Consider the following 27412-nt stretch of genomic DNA (forward strand, 5'->3'; position numbering starts at 1 on the left):
GAGTAATAGAAGTCTCATCATGTCCATTATTTTCAAAATAAGAGCTGTACAGGGAAAAATGCTGGCGTGAATGATATCATAATTTATTAAAAAAATGCTAGCGCTAAAAGTGGTAGAAAGAAAAGCAGTCTGTAGCAACGGCACGTAACAGGTAGTCTAAATAAATATGCCCTCTCTTTGTTTTATTTGACTTGCATATTGTACATCACATAAATTGGCCGTATACAATTATGGTTCTAAATACATGCTTTATCATCTCCGTTTTATTATGAATACCCATGTTTCCACAAACTTCAAATGTGTGAAGCAAATGTATAAAATGGTGCGGTAACTGTTTGACAGATGCTGTACATTTGAATACTGGCATTTCTTTCTGGTAAGATCCATGTAAACAATGTAATCTGGTTCAGTTCAGTACGGAGCGTTCATTTACACATCTCACACAGTTGACATGTCATATAAGAACAAGCAAGGAATCATCCCCAAAGTCCTCATCTGCCCAAGTCCAGAACTGGGCTTGGATCCAATGTCCTTTTATGTACTGTAAGCCTCTCTCCTATCACCTAATACCTGGGGTACAGCACCCTCTGAATCTGCCCATCGGACTTGCGTGTGTCCAACCACTTCCCACATTGGAAGATAGTGGTCACTGAATTGGCTGTGTTGGTCACTTCAACGCACTCCAAATACCACCCTGCACTGGGTCCGGAGTTGTCATGCTCCACCTTCACTCTCAGCAGCTCGCCCAGATCCAGCATTTCCAGAACAAAGCGGTCCGTGTGTCCCCGCTCGAAAAGGTTCCGGAATTTTTGCTGCATTTGTCGTATGCCAGAGTCCCCGTTGACACCGAAAAGGGTGATGAAAATGTTGGCGTCTGTGCCTGCCCCTTTGACGTCCCCAGTAATGACAATGATCTCATACTTGACAGGAACAAGGTTGCGAACTTTGCTCGCAAAGCTCTCTATGGACTTGTAACACTCGAAGGTCTGAAACTCGTCCTTTTTAGATGCCAGAGGAATCCGAGCGTCACAGCGGAAGAAATACCTACAGTAGACAGCAGGGATGGGCAGAGACATGGTGTTTAGGATCAGCATTCTGTTTACTATCAGGGTTTGATTTGCATGCATGCATACATGCGTGCATGATTTGATTATATTACAAATTACCAATCTTCGCTATTTGTCAATCAATTAAGTACATATGCCTGGCTGAAGTGGTTAAAACAATACTTTTTGTTTTTGTTATTTCAGGAACCAGTGGTTTACATGTTTATGATATTATTTCACTCACTTGTTTCCAAGCTCCTTTTCTGTCACCACAACCTCCATGACATGCCAGAAATGTTCCCCCTTCGCCTTCTTGCCCTCTTTAGTTATGTGTCCGAGGCAGATGCCAGCTATCTGCCCCACGTGCTTGGATGAAAATTCAAATGTGTCTGTGGCACCACTGTAAAAACAAAAAGTGAAGTAAATCTATTAAAGTCAAATCCAGTTTCTGCATACAGATAGGTGGTAAAATCACTGGTGCTCTGCCAGGATGTTTTACTCGCACATCATGATGACGTAACTCCTGAGAGTCTGAGAATAATGCTTGTAGAACAGAAAGTACAAGATAAAAGGGTGGAAAAACAAAGTGGAAGAGACAAGATTCTGCAAAGCCACATACTGTATAAAGCAAGCAAGGGTCTCTTTGAGTTTGAGCTCCTACCTTTGGAACTTCTTTTTCTTATTCTCCATAACAAACTCCTTTGAACGGGCTTTCTTTCCTTCCAACACGATCCAGGCATTTTCAGAGGTGTCAGCATCATCTGTGGTAGCAGTTGTTGTAGCGATCTCATATTCTGAAACATAAAAAAGATAGAGGTTGGGCAACAGCAATAATTTAAAACTGTGTTTCCCAAACAGGGCCGTGACCCTTTTTGGTTGCATCTAAAATAAAACCCAAAGTTCTAAAGTTTCCAAAACATTTCTGGAAAATTCTCTCATTTTTCTTTCCAAAAGTGTTTCAGAAATGTTCAACACCATTCAAAAATAGTGTCTATTGTTTTTTAACAGGATTTAATTCCAATCCAATCCAACTTTATTCACTGTATAGAGCACATGTACACTCAGTAAAACAAACATATAGTTAAATATACAAATACTGTGATCATATATTATTATTATTATTATTATCGTATATTATTATATATAGACAGTATATACTACATAATACTGTCATACAGGACAGTTAGTAAATCATACACTAACTTGTTTTATCACTGAGGTCCACGTTGTCATTGTTAGCACAGGCCAGCTCTCTCATGATCTGCCCGTCATCTTCACCCCTTGCCAGCCAGCGGTCACATGGGAACCTGAAGGTCTGGCTCATGGCTTCATCCTTCACATCAATGAACTCAAGGTGCCATCCTGGACAAGGACCTACAGTATGGGCAACAGATCCTCCTTTACTATTATACTACATCCAATCCCAATTTTGTCTTTTATCCTTTATCCTGTATAACTTCTCTCTCGTGATTTATATAGATGAAATTACTATCTCAACCTGAAAATATCTTTTCTTTTTACTAAAGAGGTGGAGAGAAAGTGACTCCTTTTTCTAAAAAAAAACCCCACATTAATAATGATATAACTATCAGAATATCTAGCTATTCGACAGATATTCTAACAGAAAGCATCACATACAACCCCTTTAACTAATGATGTGAATGAACCCTAACAGAAATACACATCTAATAATCAATTTATTTAGTGCATTGTGAAATGTTACTGTACAGTTCAGTCTAGTCTAGTTTATATGGCAATAAAAAAGAATCTGATTCTGATCAGACAGTATTGAATATGACTGATCGTCATGATTTTGTGTTGGTACAGTAAATCATGAAAATAATGATGCACTTTCTTGCTGGTATGCTTTTCTAAAACTCATCCCTGCCATCACCTCCTCACCTTTGTTGTCATGCCACACCCGGGCCTTGGAGAGCTCACCAATACTGATAATGTCAGGGAATTTGAACACATCCTTCGCTTTACGTTCAAACTTGTTCCTGTTAGTGCTTTGCTGCAGTAGGAGTGTCCCTGTGTCCCCGTACTCTCCAAAAAACATCAGGAACACGTTGGCATCAGTGCCAGCATCTAGAATACAGCATAAGAAAATAAGAGCAAGACCGTTACAAAAGGGACAGCTTTAGATTGAAATCCTACAAGAAAACATTTGTATTGTATTATCAGCCATAACCATATAAGGAGTTCCCAATGCAGTTACGGACAAATATGGAGTGTGTTGTATAACCTAATGTGTCGTCATCAGGAGCAAACAAAGGAGCTGAAACAGTCAGCTCCATATATGATAGATTATTTCAGTTGCTCTAACGAGCCTTAGACATGTACTGTAAAGTAACACTTGGCCGAGAGACTATACCGGCCACAGGTTTATAGCTCACAAAAAGAGAGTTAAGCTTTTTCATAGGCCAGGAACCACAGTATGTATAGGACAGTATAGTGTGTGAACCCACTTCCAATGTCACTGGTCTGTATGTCGACGGTGTAGGTGGTTTTCTCCACCATCTCCTCATCATCCACAACAGCTGCCAGCTCACAGACTGTGGTCCTCTTTGGTCCTTTGGTTTTCGACAGCCACTCTTCATAGGTGAACACATATACCTCCTCAGTGGTCAAGTTCCGCATCGTGATCTACAGAAGACAACGTGACTGTCACTGTGATGTACTGTGAAGTAACACATCTTGGTTGAGAGACTACCAGCCACAGGTTTATATCTCACAAACTATCTGGAGAGAGAATGGCACTAAAGGTTATCTCAGGTTAATCAAAAGTAAAAACTTATATTATAATGATAATGATTATGAATGAATGAGTGCTCTTTATTGGCACTTTTTAAGTGCAAGTTTGACTACACCTGTCCTGCACATCCAGGTACACTAGCATCCCTAGGAAGCTATAGCCCTTGCAAAATAAATTAGTGAGGTTGATCCTTAAACTTCCCCCCAGAACACGTATTTTCCCTGCTCATTTTATTAGCCTCAAGTGTTCAGAGTGGAGGAGAGTGTGTCGCATTAAAATCAGTATGGTCCACAGGATTGTAAACAAGGTGGAACCCAAATACCTAGTCAATTAACATTGGTTATTCCAAAGATATTTTGGAATAACAAGTTGTAGCATGTAACATTTTCCATTTACAGTACTCTCACACAGATTGACTTTTTGGTGTTTTCGTTGTGTAGTACACTGGCAATTGTTTGGATGTATTTATTATTGCTTTTATTGTTCTGTATGTCTCTGTTACACTCCCACTGGTATGGCCTGGTCTCTGTGACCAACCGTGTCAAGGAACCAGTCCGGGCGACTTCCCGTGCCATCAATTCGGAGTCTGATCTTCTTCAGAGGAGCAATGTCATCTACCTCCAGGTTGAACACGTCGTCTTGGCCCCGTTCAAACCTAGTTTGCATTGAAAGTATCAGAATTGCCAATTGCCAATGCCACACAGCTAAATTCAGATTTTACTATGCAGAGGGTCTCTTCTTTACTGATGCATATTCAAGTTGAAGTGAAGAGAGAAGACTGACCTGGTTTCACACTTCTGTAGCATCATCTCCTCTGTGCTGCCGTTGGCTCCAAATACAGTCAGGAAGATGTTGGTATCTGTTCCTGCATATTGAGTATCACCTGTGACAACTGTGGTCTCATAGACAACCTAAAAGGAACATAATATTGTTGTGAGCGTGCGTGTGTTTGTCTTTTCAAACAAAATCAAAATATTTTTAAATCTATCATCCAAAGCTGGGTTCTATTATTTCTTTTTCAGAGTGAATCACCTTGCGGATAATGTTGAGCATGCTGGAGTCCAGCACATTGAACAGTCTGGAAGTGAGGCCGTCTCCTCTGTCTTTAGCCAGCCAGCAATTAACATTGAAGATATACTTGATACCTTTAGTTGGCACAGCAACTGACAGCTCTCCCACCAACCAGCAGCTCTCTGGGGTGATACCATTATGGCCGAGCTGAGGGTCAGATAGAGAGAAAGAGAAGAATTAAGGAAAACAAGAATTGATTTGATAAATGCGTAGTGGCTTTAAAAAGAGACAACTTTCCACATATTCTCACCTCCACCCTTTTGAGCTCTCCCACATCATTTCCGTAACTAATAAACTTCTCCATCGTGCCAGCAGCAAAACACTTCTTCCCCTCTGGCAGGTCCATCCATAGGCGCTCCGTCTCCGAGTCGTTGGGTCCAATGAGGATAACGTAGACCCTGGCCGTAGTTTCGGCATCACGGTCATTCACCGTGGACAATGTGAAGTGATAAGGGATGACTGTGTGGAAATAGAAGAGTAGTCAATTTTTCACGTGTCGCTGTTGACTCAAGTCACATGTTGCTGTTTTTTTTTTTTTTTACCAAATGGTAAATGGTGCATAGAGCCTTTATCCGATTATTTCATACACCCATTCATACACTGATGGAGGAAAAAACCATGCATGCACCAGCCTGCTCATCAGGAGCAGTTAGGGGTTAATTGTCTTGCTCAAGGACACTACAACACAAAGCCAGGAGGAGACGGTGAACAAAACCAGGAACCTTCCAATTGCAAAATGGATGCAGGGCTCTTTTTGCGTGTCTTAAGTACCAGGTCTTATTGCCTAACTTGAGTAAACTAAAGACCTGGAGGCGTGGTCAATGCTCTTTGGCCACTCAGAATAGCCAAATGGCATTGACCACGCCTCCAGGTCTTTAGTTTACTCAAGTTAGGGAATAAGACCTGGTACTTAAGACACGCAAAAAGAGCCATGTGTCACCCCCAAACCACTAGAAAACAGCAAACATTATTTTTCCTGGGAAAAATACGAATAAATGCATGTTTATCTTACTTGGACCCTCCTCTACAACTGCTGCCTTCTTTTTCTTTTTCTTCTTGTTGGCATTTCTATCCAAGCCCAACTTGGCCTGGGCAATCCGCTTGGCGTTTGGATCAGTGTTTCTCTCACTTCCCTCATAACCCTGAACACAACACAAAAGATAAACAAGCTAGACATAGCAAGACAAACCTGTATGCCTGTTGACAGCAGCTAACCGAAATCTTTTAATTATCTATTAATTAAAAAAACAAAAAAACAACTATTAGTTGTTCTGAAAACCAAACCAAACCTTGACAAAGAAGGTTCTATCTATGCGTTTGTCCTCTTTCTTCTTTGATAGCCATCGCTCACACAGGAACATGTACACCTCCTCGGTATCCTCGTCCGCCACCTCTACCTGGTCAAGGTACCAGTCCGCTCCCAACCCAGAGTTGTCATGGACAATGCGGATCTTATACACCTGGCCCAGGTCCACAGCCTCTACCGTGAACTTGTCCACCTGGGAGCCAAACATGCAGGATATCTCAACTACAATCTTGACACTCTTTGCAACAAAACGACAGCTCAGCCGTGTCAGTTTTCAGGTACTTTGATAGGATGCCACCTCAAAACTGGGACAGCTGGGGAAGAAATGCACTGCCCAAGTCATGATTGTGTCTTTCTCATGTACCTCTCCTTTTTCAAACTTGTTGCTGTTAGTCTCAGATTTTCTGAGTTTGCGTGGTCCAGTGTCTCCCAGATCTCCGTAGACGGTGAGGAAGACATTGGCATCAGTACCTGCTCCTCCCATATCACCCGTCCGCACAGAAACGTGGTATATGTGAGCTATCACGGAAGAAAACAGTATCAGTCAATGATGAAACTGATCTCTTACAATTCCACCATTTTCATGCAGTTACTTTCTGAGTTATACTTAGTGTCTCAAGTGAAACTGTCAGTGTAAAATGTTCACACCTTTAAGCCCTATTTCATTGCACAATGAATAGCGCCAATAGCTGATATACAAGCTCACAACAAAGCTCACGCTGTGAGCTTGTACATTTACTACTTTTTTATCATTTAAAACTTGTTGTGCTACCATCTCTGATGTGACACACATGGGGGACCTACTTTCCAGGGCGTCCTCTACCTCGATCTCAGTCCGTTTTACTTTTTTCTTTTCGAGTTTTTCAGTGATTATATCAGAGGGAACCAGCTCCATCACTGTCTCCCCGTCTTCCTCCGACTTGGCTAGCCAGGTTTCACATGGGAAAATGGTTGTCTCCGAACCCTAGACCAAAAAACAGATATGAGTCCTCATATTGGGTTTCACTGATGCCCTTCTTCTCTGCCTACAGCATCTATCTCACCATCATATTGTATATGTTTTACAATTTATGCATTTAGCAGAGGCTCTTTATCCAGAGTGACTTACATTAAGAAAGGTGAACAGTAACACATACATCAAATGCAGAGAGACAGTGTAGTACCTCAGTAATCTAGGAACCTAGCAATTGTCTTATCAAAACTATATGTGTACATTGAAACTATAGATACTATAGGATGCCAGGCATCTGTCTAAATGTCATTTTAACCTTTGCATAAGACTGCATAGTCGTCAAGGCTAAGTAGGAGTATATGAAAAGGTGAGTCTTCGGATTACGACAGAAAATTGGGATTTAATCTGCAGTTCTAACTGGAATGGGGAGTTTGTTCTAGAACTGATGCCATCTTTGCCATCCTCTTTGGTGAAAATGACAACACAGGTAACTCTGCGGTCAAATGCCTAGTCCTATAATTGTTATGACATGGTATGTGCTGCATGCAATGTTTAAATAACTCAAATCTAACTCCCATAAAATGTGCATAAATCAGCATTAAAGAATAACCAATGGGGTTTCAGACTTTTAGTACCTTTCCTTTTCTTAGCAGCCGTCTGATCTCCACTCGGTCGAGGTGCCATCCAGGATTGGTGCCTCTATTGTCGTGTCCTATCCTGATTTTTTCTATGACTTCGCCAACATCCTCCAACTGGGGAAGGGTTAAATTGCATAAATAGAATTTAGCAATGAATGAATGAATCAATCAATCAATCAGTCAGTCAGTCAGTCAGTCAGTCAATCAATCAATCAATCAATCACTCAATCAATCAATAGGTTTCCACCGACAAGTTATTTAGCTAGTTTCAAGTTCATGCAGATACATGCACTCACCCACCTCCACAATGAACATATCCTCAGCCCCCCTCTCAAAGTACAGCCTTCTCTCTCGCTCGTTCACACACAGGGATTTCTGCTGTGTGCAGACGCCCTTACGGCCATACAGAACTATGAAGACATCAGCATCCGTCCCAGCGCAAAACTCATCACTGGTGTATACCTTTATCTCATAAGGCACAACTGAAAAGACAAAAGAAATGTCACGATTGCATGTTAAATATATGATGCACGTATGATATCATACACACATGCTCACTCACATGGCATGTAGAGTTCTGTCTGCAGCTCAGCAGGGTAGAGGTCTCTCACTATGAAGCCGTCGTCCTCTCCTTTGTCCAGCCAACGGCCACACGGGAAGCGTAGTCGCAGTCCTTGTGATACGGCGTCAATCTCCACCCAGTCCAAGAACCATCCACTTGAGGGCCCTGGTAGCAGTGGTGGAAAGAATCCTCACAAGCTTTACTTAAGTAAACGTATCAATACTGCAATGTAGATATTACTAGTAGAAGTTCCGTATTAAAAATGTACGTGAGTAAATTATATTTTGAAAAGTGAAAAGAATTCCCAAGTACCACAGAGCAGGACGGAAAGTAAAAATACCTGAAAATTGTACTTAAGTACAGTACTTGACTACATGTACTACTGTAGTTACTTCACACCACTGCTTGGTAGTAGGATGCTATATGTTGATTGATGATGTTGATGATGTTATATGTTATGTCTGTTTCATACAATTCACCGCTCATGAGTCATTACTGAAACTGCATCATTTTGATCAATACATAAACATTATGTAAAATAAGAATATTTTAATTACATTATGCTGTAAGCTATGATCTACAGAAGTTGCCATTTTACACCATAATTTCACTCTGAAGCTCACCAGAATTGTCGTGGCCAATGCGTATCTTTTCAAGGTCTCCCAGATCCACTGCCTCAACAGTGAACTCGTCAACCATTCCCTGTTCAAACTTATTTTTATGGGACTTGCACGTTTTCAGCATGATTATCCCTGAGAGAAGGAGGAGCAGTTAGATTTGAGTCATACCTGTCATAACAATAGGACTAGGAATTTGACTACCGACACCGCAGCGTTACCTGTGTCGTCATTTTCACCAAAGAGGATGGCAAAGACATTGGCATCAGTTCCAGCGTTCTTCTTTTCCCCAGTTTTTATTTTCAGAGTGTATGTGGTGGACATGGCTGTAAGATGCAACACAAGAAGAACAAAACAAATTGGTGCCAGACTTTGTAATGTTACAATGTTACACTGTATGCAGAATCTGGTTTGTTTATACATTAGTTGACCGCGGTCTCTACTTCATCCCCTCCTTTGAACAGGGTTAATTTTCCATCCATAAGATCTCCATACAAAAAAAGATGGAAGGGGGGTGTTACCTTTCTGCTCGAGGCCCAGGGCGGTGGCCCCCTCATCATCATCATCTTTCTTCATAAAAGCTTCGTCCACAGGCACCAGCTCTCTCGCTACCTGTCCGTCATCCTCATCGATCGCCAGCCAGCGGTTACATGGGAAGTAGTAACTACAGACCCAAGAACAGAAGGTGATCAGCCAGACATTTATGTTATTATGTTGTGTAATTACATTGGGATTCAGGCATTTAACAGACATTCTAAGCATGAGCCCTAAAATAGGGATGGCAGATTGTTGAAAGTAGTTAAACTCACGTGGTGTCATCCTTCGTGTCCACTATTTCCACGCGGTCCAAGTACCAGGCTGAGTAGTTGTTGGTGTTGTCATGGCGAATACGTAGCTTTTTCAGAGGGCCCAGTTCAACAGCTGTTATGGAGAAATTATCCTCCTGGGAAATAAAATCATTATCCAATATAAGACAAGTATCAGTGGATTCTATGTTTGGGAAGCTTTACTTAATTGTTCACACATGATTTACAAATGTACAAAGCAGAGACGGTGGCTACAATAACTAATAATAATAAATAAATGTACAAAGCAGAGACGGTGGCTACAATAACGGCTAATGCTGCCCGAGGAAGACCAGAAACAATCACAACACCAGGATCTGGTGATCCTTGTCATTAATACAATATTTGTGTTTTTTTTGTTTGTTTTATAACTGGGAAAAAAACTATTGTATATTCATCAGGTTGATTTTAAATATTTCAACAGCTAGCGTGTATTTTTGGCCATTCACTCATTGATGTCTATATGAATGGCTGCTCTGTAAGCACAAGTCCACTTCACAACAGTGACTAGACTCCTGTTACAGTTGATCTGAAGAAATCAAACCAATTGTCTGTTGACATGAGTTTCGTGATCCTACAGAGCCATGTGTAATGTTTATATAAATAATTCACTGGCTTGAATTAATCAAGTGATGAGTAAAAGCAGGACAGGTTGAGTGACTCTGGGAGGGCCTTCTCGGCATCACAGCTGGCTAGCCTGCATGTAATCCTACCAGAGCACACTCCCATCTACAGCCTGCTGGAGGGCTCATGTTGCGTGGAAGTGTTAGTGTCTTTGACTAACTGCTCATCTCCAATGGGATACCCTTTTCAGCAAGGACAAACACAGTGGCAACAAAGGCTCACATTTCTGTCATTGTTATGTGGGAAATTGTACTGACTAATATTTAAAAGAATGAGGTCCTGGCCAAGAAGTCAGCTTCTAAACTTATACAGAAATATTGTTCCTTATAGAAAAAAAAAAAAGAAGTAGAAAAAAAAGAAAGAAAAAACGTGGCTACTTTATGTGATATTATCATCATAACATTTTATATCAAATTATTATTATTCTTTCTTATGTTGTTTTCCATGTACCATCTTGTATTGATGTTAGTAAGCTTAATTCTTAATCAATGAAAAACGTTTGTTTTATCTAGCCGATTAACACGATTGTTTTCTCCTCTGTTTCACCTATCGTACCTGTCCACTCTCAAACTTGTTGAGGTTGTTGGATTTCTTGAGATAGCGCTCTCCGGTGTCCCCGTTTTCTCCATAAATATTAATGAAGGCCTTGGCATCAGTCCCAGCGCCCGTCATGGTTCCAGTGATGACGGTCACTTCATAGGTGTTCACTGTCAGACAATAGAGGGGAGGAATTACTGACATCCTTTTTGACCTGTCATATGTAGGCCAGCCAGGCAGTAAGGAAACTGTGTCAAATCAAACCACATAGTATGCATACTGTCTGTGCTGCACTTCCTCAAACAACATTAGCTACTAGAAAATATGTAAATATCATGTAATGCTCAGTGTGTATCCAAAACGTTCAATTGGGGTCTCTTCCACTAATCTATATTATTCCAAAATGTCCTGTGTGAAATGCAACAACACACTTTTGTGTGTGAAGTACATTTTTTATGTTTGAAAAATTGGAACCTGGGCTTTTTGAGCAGTACTAGCCCCTCCTATGCCCAGCTTTCCAGGTTTGTGTAAACATAAACACAAACATTGAAGACAAAAGTGAAGACGGAAAAGTGAGGACGCAAATTGTGATTGGCCAGAATGAGATGATGTATGATGATAAGAGCGCCCCTCAGTCACGGGTGTGATTTTTAAATGTCAATTGCCTCTCTTTGTAAGGCTGTGTTTTATCCCTTTTCAGACAGCTTGCATCTACACAACCTCGCAATGCATTGTGATCTTGTAGATATTTTTTCCTTTTTTTGATGATTTGGCAAAAATGACATGCCCAAAATAGGGATTCCAGGATGAAAGTGGCGTGGAATGTGTATCTACTTGGATCACCAGTGTGTGATGTTGGTCAGACATAAATCCGAGAGTGGTTTAGCTGGCATTGTGTATTTAACATTGGACAGCAGAGTTTAGTCGTAAACCACGTAGGTTATTACGTATCAAAAAGTGCTCTTGTAAAAGGGAGTTGAAAGCGGCAATATGTATTGTTTAATGTCAGTTAACTGTACTAATCATTTTTCCATTATTCATATACGTATGGATGTTTGAAACCATGTTGGGGGAATTCTGTACTGTAAGTCTGTTATTTTTTGGTTTCTCGAATGTATTGTCTAAGCTAAGGGTCAAGGGGGGTGTAAGATAATTATGGTTCCATATTTTTAGATGATCATCTTTTGATGATCAAGGGGGGAATATGAAGAATATTTAGGATCTCATAATTATACTGTGTTGCAAGGCCTATGTCAATTGTGTAAATTTACATACAGTAGACCTTGTGGTGGACAGCTGCCTAGGGGTGTCGGCCTCTCAGGAGAAGCTAGGAGCCTAATTCCGGTCTATGTAAATTAGGGGTCTGTTGACGTAAAGGGACAGAGTGATTGAATCAAAGGACTTTGCTACTATAATAGATATGCACCATGTCGATCCCTTTGACCAAATGTGGAAGGTTTAAAAGGTGGCCTACAAGGCTATCAAGTCAGTCAGTCGAGGCGCGAGCCTTGTGGGAGACGTGAGCCATGCACTCTGCTGCATGGCTGGCGTGAGAGATCGCTGTTGCTGTGTATGCTGTGTACTCCGTTTGAATAAACATCTTGGATTCACTTCGTCTGCTGCGTGCACATTTCTCCTCTGTATGGTATATTATATACATCAGTCCATCTGTGGGTTATTTTACCAATGAAAAGTATTAACAAGAGACTAAATAATAATAACATTGGATCAAGTGGAACATGGGTTATTTTGTCCATTTCCTGAAGATTGTTTACAACGTCTCAGACCGTCAAATTAACATATTTGATGTACATAAAATAATGTCTTATTTTAAACCATTAATATAAGACATTAGCTCCCCGTCCTCCTCTCCATGGGCCAGCCAGCGGGAGCAGGGGAACACCTACCTTCCAGTTCCTCTGAGTCGTCAGGCAGCAGCTCCACCACCAGCTCCCCGTCCTCCTTACCTTCCAGTTCCTCTGAGTCGTCAGGCAGCAGCTCCACCACCAGCTCCCCGTCCTCCTTACCTTCCAGTTCCTCTGAGTCGTCAGGCAGCAGCTCCACCACCAGCTCCCCGTCCTCCTCTCCGTGGGCCAGCCAGCGGGAGCAGGGGAACAAGTTGGTCTGCACCACCTCCGTCATCTCCTCCTCTCCGTCCCCCTCCTCGTCGCTGTCCTCGTCCTTCTTCTTTTTCTTCTTCTTCTTCTTGTCGTCCTTGTCCTTATTTATCTTGGCCTTGGGCCTCATGGCCATGATGGTACGCCTGAGCTCCACCTTCTCCAGGAACCAGCCGGGCCCGATGCCTTTGTTGTCGTGACCGATGCGAATCTTGAACACCTTCCCGACGTCTTTGCCTGCTATCTGCACAACGGATGGAGAGAAGGATGGATGACTTATACAGTACCATGGCAAGGTTGCTATTAGGGCTGGGCAATGTATCAATATTATATCCATATTCTGATATGAGATATCACCTAGATATCGTGATATAGGATACAGTAAGTGGTGTTTCCTGTTTTCAATCACTGAAGCCCTATTTTATACTTTCAAATGTTCAGAAATAGCAAATAATAGCTGATCTACAAGCTCACAACAATGCAATGCATTGAAACATGTTGTTCTATCCATCCATCCATCCAAAATATATATTCATGTGCAGTATTAGTCATAATACAATATTATCGTCACAATATCTAGTTATTTGATAACTAAATACATAACAAAAAATGCATACACAAAAACATACACAAAAACAAATATGAGGCACAATTGGAAATACCTTGAATATGTCTGTGGTGTTCCTCTCAAAGTTGTTGGATCTGGTTGCAAGGGTCAGTACCTCCGTCTTACCATTTTCTCCATAGATCTGGATGAACGCATTGGCATTGGTGCCAGCGAATGTCACATCTCCAGTTATCACCGTGACTTCATAATTAATAACTGAAAAATAAGAGTATGCAAAAAGCACATGGATACATTCATTAATATTGTAGAGTATGTGTGTTGTGCATAACATTTGCAGTTTATATTTCTGCCATGCATGTGTGTACGTGAAGTTATGAGGTATGGTTCTCTTTGCTGGGGGGATGGGGGGAGTTCATGCCTCTTATCTCTTCTTTTAGATTTTCTTTTTGCTTTTTCTGCCTTTCATGAGGTTGAAAGTAGATTGACAGGAAATGGAGAGAGAGATTTGGGAAGACGCGCGGCAATGGCCATCGGGATCGGGAGTCGAACCCGTGGCACGCCGTCAGGCTGGCTCAGCAGCCTAGAGGCCCAGACGGTTGAGCTAACCGTCCGGGCCGCCTCTGTTTTTGATATCCCCCTCTGGTAATAAATTTTTCTTACTGGTGGGAATATCGGTGAGACTGAATAAACTTCATGCATTTCCTTTTGGGAAATGTAGACTGTCTTACAACTGTACTTGGAATACAGCATAACATTGCCAACGATAGCTGATCTACAAGTTCACAATGTGTCACGTTGTCAGCTTGTAGATCTGCTATTTTTGGCGAATGTTCCCCCCAGAATAGGCATGCTGGGGTTCAAGTGGTTAGGAAAATGTCCTCTGCTCTGTGTAACCTGATTATGTGTCTATTCCTATGACTGCAACAGGGAGTATGTACATGTATGTGTTTCTGTCGCCTACATTGTTCAGCGTCCAGGACCTCACTGGGGTAAAGCTCCACCTCTGTCTTGCCATCAGCCTCTTTTACGTCGAGCCAGCGGTGACTAGGGAACATGTACTGTTTCCCATGTTGAGGCACTATGACCTGAACACTGTCCAAAAACCATCCAGCACGCATACCTTCATTCATATGGCCGATCAGGAGACGGTTGATCTGTAATAACAAGCAAATTACGCAGAATATTCAACATACTTGGAGACACTCACTGTATAGAGTGTAGAAGGGTTTAACCACTTTCAACCTGATCATTATAGGCAAAAAGTACAAAAAAGTACAAAAGTACAAGCTAATAATATTATTCAATATTATTAGCTTGTACAGTAGATCAGCTATTTTCGTTATTTGTTGTACGACAAAGTATACAGGGGTGAAGTGGCTGACAGACTAGTTTGTCTCAATTATGTCCCACCTGTCCAATGTCAAAGGTTTCCATGACGAAGATGTCAATCCGTCCGGTTTCGAAGTAGTTCCCTAGGTCGTTGTCTGAGACCACTAGCATATTCTTAGTGGTGTCACCTTTCTCCCCGTAAAGCTTGACAAACACCCTGGAGTCTGAACTGGCCCCAGGGACATCACCTGTCTTCACCGCAATTATATAATCGGTATCTAACACACAGACACACACACACACACACACACACACACACACACACACACACACACACACACACACACACACACACACACACACACACACACACACACACACACACACACACACACACACACACACACAAAGTATACAGACAGATATACACACAGACACAGATACACAGACACATGCAAAAACACATACTGTGGGCATTTGTATGTTCATCAAACCTAACACCGGGGCTCCACCGGGTGCGTCAGCGTTGCGTCTCCGTCACCGTCAGGGAATGTTCCCTTTTTAATCAATGAAGGGTGGCTCCACTGCCCGCGTTGCGTGACTGCATTAAAATTGCCCCGGTTCGTTTTTTGACGCACGCGACGGAGACGCAACGCGCCCGGTGGAGCCCCGGTGTTACACACAAATTACACCCACAATTTGGGGTTGTAAATAACCCCCTTTCCCACAAAAAAGAAGGAATATTAGAAGAAGAAAGAAAGTAAAAAGCACTTACTGAAGAGACGTTGCCCTTCTACTTGTGGCACTAACTCCCTAACAATCTGTCCATCATCCTCACCGCGGTCAAGCCACCTAGGACAATATAACACAAAAAACATTGTTATCTCACAGTCTAACTAACAACAACTGTTGACTAGGAAGACTGCATTCAGTGCTAGAGTGCATACCTCTGCTATATGCAACACTATAGCCTATGCAGTTTCATGATATTACATGGATCCGCTCAAAAGAAGCCACGCTCACCACTCAACAGACACGCCTTTGGACAATCAGTTAAAAGGTTCACTTCTTCTCTGTCCCATGGTGAGTCTGACCAAACATTCCACAAGGTTTCCTATATGATAAAAAACCAATCTGGGACATATTCCTCTAACAGTCAAAGTGAATCTGTTTGAACGTTGCATTCCCTTTCATGAGACGACAGGGCCACAGCCACACACCCCAGTCTTGTGGAGATAACCTACGAACAGTAAAAACAAACAAGCAAACAAGCAAACAAGCAAACAAACAAAATTTTATATGAGCCTCTTGTACAACCCACCTATTACAGGGGAACTCCAGAGCATGGGCCTCAGGCTGTCCCTCCTCTCTGACGAGCACTTTATCCAGGAACCAACCACAGCCACCACCACGGCCATCATGTCCTACCCTCACCCTGCGCACCTGTCCGATGGTCACTGCCTCCACTAAAAACTCATCAAACTGTAAGAGACAGAGTATAAGGAACATATCATTAGAATACCGTGTGCCCATTGGCACACTGACATCTGCCATACTATTTGAGCAGATAAACTACATCATTAGATATGATAATTGGACTGTTTATGCCACGAATATTTGTTTTGAAATATGACATGATGACAATGTTACAATAGGTTATAACATGGTTGTACGCACGTTGCCTTTCTCAAACTTGTTGATGTTATTTTTGCAGTTGATCATCATCCGATCCCCGGTGTCACCCAGGTCTCCAAACACATTGATGTAAACCGTCGCGTCTGTGCCACTGCCACCAACCATGCCCGTGCATATAGTCACTCTGTACTTGGTCACTGCCAAACACATTCACATCCTCTGTCATGTTCAGACTTTCACGGTTGTTCTCTATATAGGACAAGACTTTTGATTTTGGTTGCATATAGGTGAATTCACACCACAACATTTGTTTATCCATTTGTATGCTTTCAGAGTTCAAGTAACACTAAAGGTAAGGGTGCAAAGGTATAATAGAACAGCACATATGAACATACCGATAAGTGGCTCTGCGATCAGATCTCCAACGGCAGGGAGTTCTCTCACCACTTCATTGTCATCCTCACTGACGTCCAGCCAGCGCTCACATGGGAACTTGTACTTCTCCTTTGTTAATGTCTTCATTAGAGTAGCCTGGGCAGAGGAAGAGAGAACCAGAGAAAAGCTTGTTTGCTTGTTATAGGCATCAGGGTTTGTGGCATCAATGTTTGAGTAGTCTCCATATTCTGCTACTTCATCAACAAGCTACTGTAGTAATTACATATCTGCTCACCTTACTGAGATGCCAGCCTGCGAACTGACTTCTCTTCTCATGCCAGATGCGAAATTTAAGTAACTTCCCCATTTCAGGCAGCTCAACCTATCAGACCACAGCAAAATAAAACTCTGATTCTACTAGTATTCATTACTAGCATACATGCATGTGAGGTATCTGCAACATCCAGCTGTCCATATGAAGGCATGGGACACTTACCATGAACTTATCAACCATGCCCTGTTCAAAGTTGTCTGTCTTGTTGTCCAGCCTAATCATATCTGACTTGCCCTTCTCTCCATAGAGCTGGAAGGAGATGTCTGCATCTGTCCCAGCACTGGGCAGGTCAGACGTCCAGATCCACAGGGACCAGGGGTGCCCTGACAAGAACCAAATACATTTCATTACCATATTAGTCCCACAGAGGGAATTCAGTTTTCAGCACTGTTGGAAGAAGTACTCACATTTTTAGGTAATAAAGTAGCCTATCAATACTGCATTGTAGAAATGCTCTGTTACAAGTAAAAGTCCAATAAACAAAATGTACTTGAGTAAAAGTACAAAACTTTGCATCAAAATATATTAAAGTACCAAATGTAAAAGTAATTGCACAGAATGTCCCATTTCACAAGTTCAAAATGTATACAAATCTTTTGAAAATAGCCGAAATGTATTGTATATACAGTAGGGCTGAAGTGGGTAATGTAGCCTATGTTTTGAGAGAGATGAGATGAGATGAGAATATACATCCAAATCTACAAAGTAACTAGTAACTAAAGTTGTCATATAATTGTATGACAACTTTACTCAAAAACACCCACAATATTTACACTCTCACTCTTACCATGGTGTATCACAGCCAATAACATGTGACTTACTCTTCTGTCTTTTCTGTCTGAGTGAAACCATCTCGTAGATCTCCCGCTCTATCAGGCAATCTCCCTCTCGCTCGTCCAGCCACTTATTGCAAGGGAAGGTTTGCTCAATCCCTGTGAAGGGACAGTACACCACCACCTAAAAAACCCCACAACAAAAAGACTTACAGTAGTGTTTCAGGTTAGTTTTAAAACCCTTTGAGCGAGCCTATATAGTAACGTGTGATTCTAGAGTGGAATTATATCTGTGTGTGTGTGTGTGTGTGTGTGTGTGTGTGTGTGTGTGTGTGTGTGTGTGTGTGTGTGCGTGTGTGCGTGTGTGCGTGTGTGTGTGTGTGTGTGTGTGTGTGGCCATGCACTGTACCTTATCACAATACCACCCAGAACTGACCCCATCGTTGTCATGTCCGATAGTGACTCTGCTGAGAGGGCTGAGGAGGGCAGCGAGCTCAACGTTGAAGATGTCTGTCAGACCACGCTCAAACTTACCACCCTGCAAAAACACCTGAGTCAGAAAGAAAAAAAAACTGATCATTTGAACACAATCCATACTTTGTTACTCATTGTGTGCAAACACATGCCCATGAATTAAAGCATTAACGGAAGCGTGAAGCATGGAAGCATGGACTTATGCTTCAATGGCTGAACGTGTTGACCAGACCTTCTTTGTTTTTCATAAAGCCAAAATGACAACCATGCTCATTAAATCAATAACAACCCATGTTTTTTTATCATTTATCCAGCAAAAAGTGCTTTTACAGCCTTTCTTCCTACACACCGCTTCTCATTACCTTGCCACTGTTCTTCGTACCCTTGGAGCCATGCATCACAATGTGTATGTTTGAGTTCGTCCCAGCACCTCGGATGTCCCCTGTGATGACCTGAACCCGGTACACAATGCCTGGGATGGGTACAGTTACATGTCAGACAGACAATCAGAGAGTCTGCCAGCAGCAGCGCCTCTCTGCCTCATCACCCATACTCCCAGAGGAGATGAGCATGAAAATCTGTCAGGTCAAAACACTGACCTAAGAATTAATCCTGTAATAGCAACTGGTAAACCGGAATCCAATGTTTGGAACAGTGGAACCATAGCACCATAGCTTTGCGGCGAGGTACGGTGGAGTTTTATGAAACAAACACTTTGCAGATTGCCCTACAGCTGCAATGTTGGTGAATTTAATGTTGTTTAATACAAGCAGATCGGAAATGCAATTTGGACCAATGGGTTGTCAGTGGAGGGCATTGCAACTCGAATCTAGATTCATTCCATTACATTACATGACATATAGTGATGCAAATTGCGGCTACTAGTAGCCTACAGTTTATTAAAGTAATGCAACTATTATTACTTATTCTGTAATTAGATTTGAATAAGCCATTACTTGACATGAGCGTAATGTACTAAAGTTAGTGCACTCATGTTAGCAGCAGTTCAAGTTGCGCTCGCTCAGAAGGTTGGAGTGTTTGCTCAGACCGATGAAGGATTTGAGGGAACAGGGAACATTGGTGCACCAGTTCCTGAATAGTATACGGTATACGGTTATTAGTACTATATAACCTTTTTTCCTGTGTTCCATTTACACTCATATGTATGCATTCATAATGATCAAATAACCTGTGGGCTCCGTCCCTCCCACTAGGATGTCCCTCTGGATCTTCCCATCGTCCTCATCAAGGGCAAACCACCGACCGATGGGAAACTCATACACAATCTTGTTCCCCATATCATCCACTGAGGCCTGCATTGAAAAGGAAAGTAAAAGGAATTATAATAAACAAGGAAGGCAACCTAGAGGTTTGTATTACGTTCAAGCTCAAGTTTGTTTTGCATTTGCAGCAGACAGGGTGTAATAAAAGTAAGGTTTACCAACTCCCCCCGGGCGTACAGCTGGCAGAACTGTACGGCCTGGTATTCCTAAAGTAACCTAAGTGTAATTATGCTTAAACGGTTAAACTTAACCTTTTAACTAAGACTAAATCATAATTGCCCAGACTCTTCTTCAACAAAGATGGCGAAAGCAAACATTCTTTGTTCTGTACTTGTATACATACAATTAAAATAGTATGGTACAAAACACTCAAGTCCTTAAACCAGAAACTTAACCTCAGTAAAACTATGCCTAAACCTAACCCTATGCCTAAACTTAACCCCAGTAAAACTATGCCTAAGTAACCTAAACTTATTTCTAACCTTATTCTCAGTAAAACAAAATAAACAATACAAGAACCGCGGCACAGAGCGGTCGACGGAAAGATTGAGGGGCGAGACGGTTTAGGGGCGACCATACCTGTCACAGACTCCACTAATATAACTATAACATAACATAATATGTCCTTAATCAACAACCTGGCTCAGTAATGCTATAAATGTTGTGTACCAATATAACAGTGACCCAGTACTTTGAGGTGGTTATATTCACGACAATTGTTTTGCCAAGTTATACACAGTGCAATAGTGGATGCAACAGGTGGCTTGTGTTGACTGGGCATTTTGGCATAACAACACCAAACCCCATACCTAAGCTTAACCTTATAAGGTAGAGAGAGAGTTCAGACACTCCCATAAACCTCCACTGTAAACAGAGAATATTCATAAGATATTCAATATACAGTACGATCATCCAAAACATGGAAGACGATGACATGGAATTTATTGTTTTTGGGTGTGCCAAGAAATAGAATGCGGAAGTAGTGCCAACTCCTAGATTCAGAACATGTAGATACTGGTCTGTATTTTGCGTGTCTTAAGTACCAGGTCTTATTACTTAACTTAAGACCTGGAGACGTGATCAATGCCATTTGGCTATTCTGAGTGGCCAAAGAGCATTGACCACACAGGTCTTGAGTTAAGTAATAAGACCTGGTACTTAAGACACGCAAAATACAGCACTAAGTCTTGGTTCCTACTGATTCAGGAGCCATATACTGTACATTACAAAATGCTCGGAGTACATTTACATTCACTGTATCATTTGTACAAACTACAAACTATACAACACATACACTCTTATATACAGTACAGTAATTAGTTTAGACTCTAGATGACTTTGTTTGGACTCCTTTCATATGAATATACCGGTAGATAATCATGGTTATCATTGTTGGATCTACTGCAGGAAAGCTAATCCGTTAATGGAGCAGGGTTTCTCTTTACAGTGTATAGGATGACGCCATGCATTGTGTGTGTGTGTGTGTGTGTGTGTGTGTGTGTGTGTGTGTGTGTGTGTGTGTGGCCATTTGAGTGATCTCATTGGTCCTGCAGCTTGTACTGTACTGTATGTGTTGGAGTAGCAGGGAGGGACTGTATCGCATGTCTTAAGTACAGCAACATAATAACTTATTTAAAGACCACTTCACCCCATTTCCAACCCATCTTCATGTAATTTGTCCTCGCTCATTATAAGAGGCATAATTTACTCTATCTGTGTCTCTGAGGGATGCAGACATTTCAGAAACCTGCCTATAGTGCCTACCAGTCAGAGTGACAGTGGCAGTGGCTTCTATTTCAGTATGCTAACTTTGCAAGAAGAAAGGATCACATTGTGTGTCGCAGTTGTGAGCACTTGTAGATCTGCTAACTTTATGAGCAGTATGAGCAGTATGACAAAGTATGAAATAGGATTTAAGTGGTGAGTTTTTGCATTTCTGTAGTCTGTATCTTCTAAAAATAAAAACATGGTTCATTCTTACTCTGTCCACAAACCATCCTGCGGATGAGCCTTTGTTATTATGGCCGATGGTGATCTTCCTGATTTTCCCCAGGTTTGGAGCTTCAAGAGTGAACTTGTCTTCCGAACCACCTTCAAAGTTGTCTTTTTCACTTTCAAGTCGCCTTTCCCCTTTAAAAGCAAAGCAAATTTAGAATGTTAGGAGCCCAACTTGCCTGGCTTTTATAATACAGATACAAAATAAATGCATATATACTGCAAGTTCCATTGTGGAGGCGGGTAGATAGAGTTCCACAAAATAACTACAGTCTTTACCTGTATCCCCAAACTCCCCAAAGATGTTGAGGAAGACATCTGCATCTGTTCCACTGCCTTTCACGTCAGCGGTGAATACACTGACAACATATTTGTTATCTAGAATTAAGAAATAAAAAGATGTTCATTAAAAGCAAGAACTTGAAAACAAAACAAAATTCATGCAGTGATGCACCATAATTATGTAATCATGTTTAAAATGCAGCAGCACGATGAATTAAACTACTATGGACATATACAGTTTAATACTCATACATTTGGGCATGTCCATGGGGTCATTGGACCCCAGCAGGTCTCTAACAAAAAGGCCATCTCCCTCCACTTTACTAAGCCAGTTGCTACAGCCAAAGTAGAATCTCAGATGTGGCCTGATCACATCTGTCACAACCACCCTATCCAGGAACCAACTGGCGTTCATTCCTGTGTTGTCATGCTCAATTCTGTAGGAAGCAAGAGATAGAAATGACGAACAAAGTAGACAGCACAGCAGTATATCTAGACAACATCAGTTTATTTCTTTCTTAAGTATGGAAATGACTTAAAATTTGAAAAGTTCTCCTGAAGAAGCAGGAGAATCATGTCTAATGACTTCACAGGTGGAGGATCAAGTTGCTAGTTGTACATTCTGTATTGACTATCGGTACAATATTGGCCTATAAATGTAGGCTACATTATAAAGGTCTATATTTAGAGAGCTTTGGAATCCATTCCACTATTAAATATAAAATGATTAATGACTATACTGTAACTAAGTATGTTTGAATTTGTTTATATGGAGGTTGGGTGAGTTTGGTTGGACTGGAAGACTGGAACTCCTGATATCACAAAACTACTTTACTGGGAGATTGTTTGCCTATTATGCTTATAGAACAGGGTTTTGTTTTTCTGTTTCTCTTTGAGAGAAGCATACCAGCAAATAAAATAAAACATAAAGTGGACTTGATAAAAGATCTATAAAACAAATCAGAGTCACTGACTTTGGTCAACATCATAGATGGCAAGCTTCCTCTGGTAAAAAGAGGTGCAGCTGGCTTGTCTAACACTATACTGTCAAAGCTTAGATTATTGTCAATGCGTGCCCAAATACATTTCTGTGTTGATAGGGTTGGGATGAAGACTTCTAAAATCAATAAACATCCATTTCAGACGAAAAAAATGACACCAGTTAGGGACATTTCATAATTCATTAACAGTTCTCTATAACTGTACAGTAAAAATCGGCAAAATTCAATGGCAGTCATTAGTGTGTACAGGATGTAAAGGAGAGGAGAGCATTCACAGCTCCCATGGGCAGAATGGTTGTTTAACTTGTTGCACTGTTCAAATACAGGTTTAAGAAATGCATAATATATTGATCCTTTATGAAACTGCCCATTCTCTTATAACATTAACATTTCTTTAACTTCCAGCATTTAGCATTCAGTTGTCTTAAACATGCCATGGGAGTCACATGCATTACCTTATCTTTTTAATAGGTCCAACATTGTGGGTTTTTAACCTGAAGACGTCCGTTTTTGCCTTCTCAAATGCAGTTCGATTTCTGAGATGGGAAAATGTAATTGAGTTAGTGTATGGGTGCAAGGCAGTAGAAGAAAAGCCAAACTGCTTTTAAATTCCATATAATTGGATTTATGAAAGAAAGGGGTGGATTGAAAAAGATATGCAAAATAATGGCTTTTCTGTGCTGTATTTTGGGCAGACATCTGATGATGCAACTCCAAAATCCAAAAGCAGAAGCTGTCTTCTGGGCATCCACCTTCTTACCACTACCACCTACTCACTAAAGCGAGAATATGAAGCTATACCTCTTCTCTGTGCTGTTGAAAGGGAGAGAAAATAAATGGTTTCAATACTAAATCATAATTTATAATATTAACAGAATGTAATTTTATGTTTCTTTAAAACTCTACGTACTGCACACATTTGAAATGGTACCAAAAAGGTTAATTTTATTTTCTCAATATCAAGAAACTTGCTTAATAAACTTTTTTCCTGTTATCACATTGCGGACCTAACATCACACTTCGGATCAACTTTGAAGGAACTCACTTGCTAGCCAGGTGCAACTTGGGTGTGATGCCAGATTCTCCAAACAGAGTGACAAACACATTGGCATCGGTGCCTGCCCCTCTTTCATCTCCAGTGATGGTCACCACTTCATACACTAACAGGATCAAAAAGAGATAGAGATTGTGTGTTTTAGAACAGATTGCTATTACACTGAGATAGAGAGAGGGGTCAAGTAAACGTTTGAGATTATGCTGGGTGTATCTGCTGAGGTCTGATCTGGGTCAGTGACATACTGCACTGTAAATTAACCATGGATACTCAATGACTGCACTGGGTTTTCATTGCATACCTACCGTAGCTTTACAAGTTTACATGAAGGCATCCTGCATATAACAAAGCTAGAGTAGGTGACTTCAGGTCACTAGTCTAAACCCTTACCTTGAGTGACGTGAAAACCTCTTTGTACGGTAAAGATTAGTGTCATGACAGGTGTAATGTAGCTGTAAGCCGGAGATACCATCATAATGGTGTGTGGATACTACACTACATGGTGTGTAGTGTTACCAGGACAGTTCATTTAAACACATCCAGGAACCAGACAGCTCGAGGGCCAGTCCATATCACGTAATTTAAATCAATCAGAATTGTCTTTTGAAATAAAATACTTCAAGTTGATTATGTTTCATAAGCTGTCAAATCTTTTCTGGGTGTGTATGTAGGCTATGTGGTAGAAGATAGTACCGGTAAATAAAAAAAATGTAGACTACTAACCCTTTTCATTCAGTTTTATAAACGCATTGTGAAAACAGTGCAGCAGTGAATTGATATAATAATGGTAATAATAAATAACTATTTTACTAGTACTTTTAAGCGTTTTTAAAAGCATGTAGGCCTACTTTGAAATACTTATTTTTAAATGCTATTATTATTAAGTTTTGACTGAGCAATTTACAGTTGAGTAATATTTGACCAGGATTATCTATACTTTGACTCAAGTAATTGTTGTAGCGGTAATGGTTGAGCGGGGTCCACCACTGGCTATGATGGCATACGGTAATGTCTGCTTTCTATATCCATTCACTGTGGCGGCGTGGCCCCTTTTCCACCGGTTGGTTCCCAATGGGAACCGGTTCAGTTCTTTTTGGTTCTACTCCACAAGCCAGAGGTCCAAAATTGGAACGTTAATTATGAATTGAGTGGGCCAAAACCATACCTATATATATATTAGATTGTTATCAGCATGAAACTTCCACAATTGAGTACTTACACGAAGACAATGATTTATTGTATTATAAATTTTACATTTTTTAATATGCAAATGAGGCATTATGTAGAAAATATGCAAAATAATCGAAAATATGAAAAAGCTACTACTGTGGAAGGGTTATCATGTATTAATTTACTTGTATTGAGCCTAAACAATTTAATATAGGTCTAGTTTTTCCCACCAATTTTGGAACTCTGGCTCATGGACTAAGAACCAAAAAGAACTGAACCAACCAGTGGAAAGGCGCGGGTCTCAGTGAAAAACAGAAAAACACTCCTTTACCTTTCTTCTTATGGTAGTCGTCCTCGTAGTTCTCTGCTCTTTCTTCATAGTTTCGCAGCTCGTTCTCATAGATCTCCACATAGTTTTCGATCATCTTCTTCTTCTTCTTGTCCTTCTTTCCCTTGGTGTCCTCGTCGCTGTCCCCATCACTACCCCCCGACTTCTTTTTCTTCTTCTTTCCCATGTCGTCCTTCTGGCTGTCTTTGCCTGAATTATTTTTCTTCCTCGTTCCCTCCCCGGTAGTCTCAATCACATCAGGGAGCTTCCCTGCTCTCTTCTTGTTCCTGGGAACATCATTGTTGTCCTTCTCGTCATCTGTGCTCCTGGTAGATTTATTGCTCAACTCATCCTCCTCCTCTGCGGATTTCTTCTTTTTCTTGACTTTTCCCTTGACCCTTTCTCCCCCTTTTTTCTTGCTGCTCCTCACATCAGTTCCCGATGTGTCAGAGTTGTACCCTTCCTCCTCACTAGTGGACTTCTTCTTTACCTTCTTCTTTGTCTTCTTCCTCTTCAGCCTGACAGCATCCTCAGTATCACTGACCTGCTTACCTTTGTGCTTGGGCTTTGGTTCCTGATCCTCCAAGTCCTCGTCATCCACATCTTTGGTTTCCTCCACTGCCCTCTGAGAGTTTTTTTTCTTTTTCGTGGGCATCTTTAATTTATTTACTACCTTAAGTTGTAACCGTAACCTGTTCTTGTGGGTTCCGGTGAAACTTGATTAAAGTGACCTGTTGGTTGCAGCACGGCAGTGACCTGCGAGCGGGTTGAAGTTTACGGTGAGGGAACCAGGTCGGGCCGGGGCAGAGCAGCGCACAGACGGTTGTGTCACAGCTGAGCATGTGCCTGGCCTGGGGTCTCTGCTTAATTGCTTATCCCCCTCCCATGGCAACAGCGGATGCTATGACCTCATCATTAAACATGACAACTTGTTGTCACCCGACCAGCGACCACCGGAGATAACTCTGAGTGTCACGGCATGCCAGAAAAGGCTATGTAGCCTACCTTATTACAGGCATTATTGTCACTTTTAAATTACGAGAATATGACATGAACGAGGCTACAGTACGGCCTACTATAACTGCACTGCTCTCTTTACATGACTATCTTTTACTTACACTTAGGGGAACTTGGGAAGGCTATCTGATACCGAGGAGTCATTCTTCCACGACTGCCTCATAGTAGTGCTGCAGTGCAGTAAGTAATAGAACTTAACACAGTCTACGTACGCCAAACACTGGGACATACATTTTGTCCTATCTCAGAATACATAAACTATTCATTCATATTGTTACTGCAGCCATGTCAAGGTTTTCATTTTTCTGTATTTGTCCTTTTGGGGGCGCTCTAAGTGTGTTCTATGTGTTAAGGGTTCTCAATTATGTGTTTTTGTTGCATCTGTGCTTCTGGTAATTACGCTTGTTGGTTACACCTGTTGTGAGTGAGAGAGGGCAGAAGTCTCATTACATTGAAGGAGAGTGCACTCACTGTGCGGATCACATGAGAGAGAGCTCTGGTGCAGAAGGAAGAAAGCAAAGTAGATAAGAAGAAGTACAGTAAATTAGGAGAAGTAAAGTGAACTATAAAATGTAAAGCAGAAGAAAGTTAAGTTAAGTTCACGAAATGTACAGTAAAGTAAAGTAAAATAGAGAAAAGAAGAGCTAGAAAACAATGCAAGCAGGCAAAGTGGTCAGTATTGTATTTTGTTTGTGAATCTCATTGTGAAAGTCATGTATTATTG

General features: G+C 41.2%; 1 protein-coding gene across 1 annotated transcript; it reads right to left on the bottom strand.

The window, feature by feature from the left end:
* Positions 1–563: 563 nt before the first annotated feature.
* Positions 564–26326, bottom strand: loxhd1b (lipoxygenase homology PLAT domains 1b; the record flags this gene model as incomplete). Its single annotated transcript, XM_080765713.1, has 43 exons — positions 564–1044; positions 1291–1446; positions 1708–1840; positions 2250–2420; positions 2949–3134; positions 3515–3692; positions 4339–4456; positions 4585–4712; positions 4834–5019; positions 5123–5331; positions 5885–6014; positions 6162–6371; positions 6543–6697; positions 6983–7142; positions 7766–7882; positions 8069–8250; positions 8331–8495; positions 8954–9082; positions 9169–9273; positions 9469–9611; positions 9757–9890; positions 10972–11123; positions 12981–13314; positions 13733–13893; positions 14600–14792; positions 15049–15245; positions 15743–15819; positions 16289–16449; positions 16645–16799; positions 16998–17133; positions 17273–17359; positions 17474–17634; positions 18133–18268; positions 18494–18634; positions 18921–19030; positions 19748–19871; positions 21823–21971; positions 22116–22214; positions 22371–22555; positions 23575–23655; positions 23921–23932; positions 24165–24279; positions 25675–26326. The coding sequence occupies 43 exons, from the start codon at positions 26324–26326 to the stop codon at positions 564–566; spliced, it is 7194 nt and encodes a 2397-aa protein (XP_080621839.1).
* Positions 26327–27412: the final 1086 nt, after the last annotated feature.

The sequence above is a fragment of the Protomyctophum bolini genome (genome assembly GCF_963924005.1).
Source record: "Protomyctophum bolini genome assembly, chromosome: 6".
Lineage (NCBI taxonomy): Eukaryota > Metazoa > Chordata > Actinopteri > Myctophiformes > Myctophidae > Protomyctophum > Protomyctophum bolini.